This window comes from Cherax quadricarinatus, chromosome 2 (assembly GCF_038502225.1).
Source record: "Cherax quadricarinatus isolate ZL_2023a chromosome 2, ASM3850222v1, whole genome shotgun sequence".
NCBI lineage: Eukaryota > Metazoa > Arthropoda > Malacostraca > Decapoda > Parastacidae > Cherax > Cherax quadricarinatus.
Window position 1 is genome coordinate 76,528,626 of NC_091293.1, and position 6,000 is coordinate 76,534,625.

Sequence of the window (6,000 nt, forward strand, 5' to 3'; positions counted from 1 at the left end):
GATTGGCGAGATTTACGCTTGCCGAGAACTACGAAAAGCGAGGGACCACTGTATATATATCGTGTTTCTATGTTATTTATATTGTCTGTTATGTCATATTAGATGAACTGTGATATATATAAATAAGCCGTATAGATGATATTAGCGAAATTTTTCATGAAGAATTTTGCCCGGTCTCCAGACAAACTCTTGTCCACCGCCGACACCGCCCATACCACTACATGAATGACATTTTATTCATTCTAGAGTATATATCATGTTTCTATGTTATTCATATTGTTTGTTATGTGATACTAGATGAACTGTGATAGATAAATAAGCAGTATAGATGATATTAGCGAAATTTTTCATGAAGAATTTTGCCCGGTCTCCAGACAAACTCTCGTCCACCTCCGACACCGCCCATACCACTACATGAATGACATTTTATTCATTCTAGAGTATATATCTGGTTTCTATGTTATTTATATTGTTTATTATGTCATATTAGATGAAGCGAGATAGATAAGCCGTAGAGTTGATATTAGCGAAATTATTGAAGTACAGAATTCCACTGGAACGGATTAATTGCATTTCACTTAATTTAAATGAGGAAAATTGACTCTGCAAACGAGCAAATCCAGTTGCGAGCAAGGCCATGGAACGGATTAAACTCGCAAGTAGAGGTTCCACTGTATATGCATCCCAAGTTAGGACCCGAGGATGAAGATCCATAAGATAAGCTTTATTCGGAATATGTATAAATTATTTTACAGGCAATAGGCAGTATAAACTTGATACATGAATTTTAAGGCACAAATGTTGAAGGTATACATTGGTGATAATTTATGTAGATTTAACCTAGGGTAGCCCAACAAGGTCAAAGAATGGGATCCAGTGGGTCTCACTGTTTGATTTTTTTTTTTTTTAAATAGGCAGAACATGTTGATATTACTGTAATTCTTACTCAAAAAAATCTATAACGTGCCCAAGGTTTATTTTGACTGAATAATATAATACAGGTTGGCTATCACTAATCCGGCATCATCGGGACCTGTAGGGTGCTGAATTAGTTATTTTGCCAGATTACAGAGTGGTTAGGTAGAATACATTTAACTCAACAGCTTACCACCTCATGCCACCTTTAATATACCCCGTAAATCAGTACAAGTTGGTTAACCCTTTCACTGTCGCAACCCCTGCTCACTATACGTATATTGAAGAATTTAAAAAGATAAATTATTTTATCTTATGAAATTACAGCCTCTCTTCACCGAGTGACGTACTCGCTTACCGACGACTCGGACTTACAAAGTGCTCTGTGACCGGTATGCATACCTAAATAATGTATATTAGAGCTGATTTCCTTTATTCTCTTTATTACAATACAGCCTCTTCTCACTTAACAACGGAGTTCCGTTCCCAAGACCATGTCAGTAAACGAATTTGTCTCGGCAAGGAGCATACAATAATGGTACATAGTGGGTTTGTGTCAACCATCTTTGATATTGTTTTAATGTCACCTTTGCACCATTTATAAAATTTTTGGTATGTTATTAAATGTTTAAACAGTAGTGTACTGTATATTGTAATAAAGAGAATAGAGGAAATCAGCTCTAATATACATTATTTATTTATGCATACTGGTCAGAGAGCCCGTCATAAGTCTGAGTCGTCAGTAAACTGCTGTATAAACATTTAAAAATACAGTGGTATCTCGGGTTTCGGCCGTAATTTGTTCCAGAAGGCTGTTCGAGTGCTGTTAGCGAATGAATTTGTTTCCATAAGGAATAATGTAAATTAGATTAGTCCGTTTCAGACCCCCAAAAAATCACTTACAAAAGCACTTACAATAATACTCTTACATAATTGTTCGAGTTGGGAGTTGTACGAAACTCGGAGTACCACTGTATACCAGAAATGTTATAAATGGCCCAAAGGTAACATTAAAACAATATCAAAGATGGCTGACACAAAGCCACTACCATTGTGGTATGCTCCTCACTTAGCAACAAATTTGTTTATCAACGTCGTCTTAGGAACGGAACTCTGTCATTAAGTGAGGAGAGGCTGTATAGAGAATCTTTTTCCGAAGGTAATGAAACCAAAAGTAGGAAATTTTATGGAAAACTTACGGAATTATACTCTTACAAAGTTAGCGGTGTCTGCAGTATTTACCAATCGGCAATTTCGCCAATGTGTATATATATCATAAATACATTTTTGTCCAATTCCATTGTTCCAGTTGACCACACTCATAGCTATTTTGCTAGTATTCCTTCCATTCTGCTGAATGAGTACAAGAAACTGCCCATTTACCTATTTCAACTACCCAGTAAAGTGATCAGAAATTGGTAATTTCAGGAGATGCCAGTTTCAAAATAGTGTCCAGAATAAACAGTGCAAACATTCCTGGCACTAAAATAACATTTTCTCTGTTCATTATTCATGTCTCCAGGTTCCTCTTGTATTATGCTTGCTTTCAGTTCTGAATTTTTGTTAACGCAAAAAATAGATGTGCTGTTATGCAGACTACTGCATTATTGCAATAATTGAATAAATAATGTCAACCCATTTGTGACTGCTTATTAGACTGGCCAGTTGGACACGTATTGGATACATGATGTGATTTGTTTACTCTTGAATATCAGAAAAAATCAAACATATCCAGTATTTTGAGCTCAATTTCAACGTACTTTCCATCCTGAAAGCAATAAAAATCATCTCCATTATTGTTATATATGTTCCATTCTATCAAATGAGAGCAAAAACTGAGAATACGCCATAAAAACCATTCGAAAATTCACCGCAAAGCCGGTGTTTTACTCCAAAAACTAGGTTGCAGCTTTTTCTCATTATGCACTGTGTGCTGCAGGATTTTTTTTATATAGTGCACATTTACCACACAGACGTATTCTCTCATATCTAGTCCCAAATTTACTGGTCACAGTTTACCTGAGTGAGCTGAGCTCATAGCATCATACTATGGGACCAGCAGTGGCTTCAGTGGGACTGGCAATGAAAAGATTAACCAATTTGACTTACACAAAGTTCATCGCTGCTACTTACAAAGTGAAGAGTTGAAATTTACAACTGAGCATCTTCACTTACACGTAGACTAAACTATAGTCTCTCCTCACTTAATGATGGATTTCTGTTCCTAAGACCATGTCGGTAAACAAATTCATCGTTAAGCAAGGAGCATACTATAATGGTAGTGGGGTTAACATTTTTAGTATATTTTTAAATGTTTATACAGTAGTGTACTGTATATTGTAATAAACAGAATAAAGGAAATCAGCTTAATATACATTATTTAGGTATGCATACTGGTCAGAGAACCTGTTGTAAGTCCAGGTCGTCAGTAAACAAGTTCGCCACTAAGTGAGGAGAGGCCATACTTCATCAGAGCTTGATCTAGTTCTAAATTTTTTCCTTCCTTCATTGTTTTCTTTTTACATATCTGTTTCTTTGAATCACTGTTAGCAAAGTAACCGAGTAATTTTTCTTTCTGTTTCTTTATGTCATAAGCTGTCAAAGAGTCAGTGCTGTATAATTCACACAAGCTTCTCTCAGATACACCACTGTTGAGTTTTTCCAGAAGTTCAACCTTGTCTTTTATGGACATTGTACGGTATTTGCACTTTACACGACGAGAAGCATTTCCCTCATTCATTAGAACCATGGGTGGGGTTAAAATGAGCAGGTTATAACAATAAATGGAGAAAAACAAATTGGAATGGCTAGCCTGTGTTTGCAAGTTATTTATGCTGCAAGTACAACAAGTTGGTGAGGCGACCAGCGAAATTTGAAATTACGCTACCTGAAATTAGTGATGGAACCATATTAGTGATTGCTGGATTAGTGATGGAACCAGATTAGTGATTGCTGGATTAGTGATGGAACCAGATAAGTGATTGCTGGATTATTAATGGAACCAGATTAGTGATTGCTGGATTAGTGATGGAACCAGGTTAGTGATTGCTGGATTAGTGATGGTTAACCTGTATTTCATGAATATCAATAGCTTCAAATGTTTTCAAGTTCATATCAGTTTTGTATGGCATTTCAGTAATACACAAATAACTTGCACATAGAAGAGAGAAGCATACAACAACTCTTCGGTCCGTCTTGAGCCATTTACAAAGTCACACTAACATTAGTGTGACTTTGTAAATGGTGCAAGTCAGACCGAAATGTTGTCATAAGATTCTTTTTTCTATGTGCGTGTTATTTGTGTGTTGTTCTAGTCACAGTATTGTGCCTTTTTGTTCTTTATTTCAGCAATGTAACTTTTATAAATTGTATGAAATATTTGCAGATAAGTGCCATGCTTTTCTTACCCCTTCAAAAGTCCATATGCCAGAGGTGTGTGGGCACGCAGCTTACCAATCATCTGTGGTTATCCATTGGTAACATTCGTCAGTTTACCACACATCATCATTTACAGAATGTCAGAAAATCAGTTTCCAAGCATGTCAAGGCAGACTCAGGCAGTTTTGGACAGAAAGGTGAGTCATTCTAATGCCATTACCTGTTTATCAGAGGCACATGTGAATGGTTTACAAATTGTGAAACTTGCATGAGTTAATAATTGTATGGAAGTTGTTAACACTGTGTACACAGTTATGTGATACTCTGCCGAAAATGTATTTTTTAGTACAGTATATTCAATAATCAAGCTCCATATGTTGTCTGTGCATTATGAAAGAATATATCAGTACAGATTTATAATATATACATTGTAAACTCTTTACAGCCAAGGAAGCAACACGTACCACATATTACACTACTGTGGTGGTACTGGGTGTGGGAGTAACTGGTCTTATGATGTACGCGATCTTCAAAGAACTTCTCTCCTCTTTTTCACCACAAGTATTTTAACATTTTTTTTACTTATAAGTTAATCATTAGGGGCAAGCATTCAGTTAAGCAAGGAGCTGCTCCTTACTGATATTTCAAGCATACTGTACTGATCATGAGTGTGTCAGCCATCTCTGGGTATTGTTTTAATGTCACCTTTGCACCATTTATAACATTTTTAGTATGTTAAAAATAGAATTAGGCATTAAAAACAATAAAAAAAATGAAATACAGCATGCTTATTATTTACCTTTAAATGTTTGTATTCTTAATGTACGGTGAGAGGCGAGTAGCATTTATTGTAGCGAGACAATGCAATAACAATGGAGTTCTGTTCCTAAGATCACGTCGGTAAACGAATTCATTGCTAATCGAGGAACCAAACCGTTCATTATTCATTTTTAACAGAAATACATGACATAGGTCAATAACTTCTGAGATATTCTAGGAAACGCGCGCATAGCTGATTATTCGGTGGGAGACAGCTGACTTGTTGAAAAAAAAAAAAAAAAAAAATATATATATATATATATATATATATATATATATATATATATATATATATATATATATATATATATATATATAAATATATATATATATATTTTTTTTTTCAACAAGTCGGTCGTCTCCCACCGAGGCAGGGTGACCCAAAAAAAAGAAAGAAAATCCCCAAAAAGAAAATACTTTCATCATCATTCAACACTTTCACCACACTCACACATTATCACTGCTTTTGCAGAGGTGCTCGGAATATAACAGCTTAGAAGCATATACGTATAGAGATACACAACATATCCCTCCAAACTGCCAATATCCCAAACCCCTCCTTTAAAGTGCAGGCATTGTACTTTCCATTTCCAGGACTCAAGTCCGACTATATGAAAATAACCGGTTTCCCTGAATCCCTTCACTAAATATTACCCTGCTCACACTCCAACAGATCGTCAGGTCCCAAGTATCATTCGTCTCCATTCACTCCTATCTAACACGCTCATGCACGCTTGCTGGAAGTCCAAGCCCCTCACCCACAAAACCTCCTTTACCCCCTCTTTCCAACCCTTTCGAGGAGGACCCCTACCCCTCTTTCCTTCCCCTATAGATTTATATGCTTTCCATGTCATTCTACTTTGATCCATTCTCTCTAAATGACCAAAC

At 36.0% G+C, this 6,000-nt stretch overlaps 1 protein-coding gene across 1 annotated transcript in view; it reads left to right on the forward strand.

Moving 5' to 3' along the window:
- Window positions 1-6,000, forward strand: part of LOC128684183 (mitochondrial import inner membrane translocase subunit Tim21) — a 76,623-nt gene that overhangs the window by 23,260 nt on the left and 47,363 nt on the right. The window contains exons 3-4 of the mRNA XM_070088992.1: window positions 4,301-4,490; window positions 4,739-4,854. Coding sequence (XP_069945093.1) covers window positions 4,310-4,490; window positions 4,739-4,854 — 297 coding nt within the window. The 5' untranslated portion in view covers window positions 4,301-4,309. The remainder of the gene's footprint in view (window positions 1-4,300; window positions 4,491-4,738; window positions 4,855-6,000) is intronic.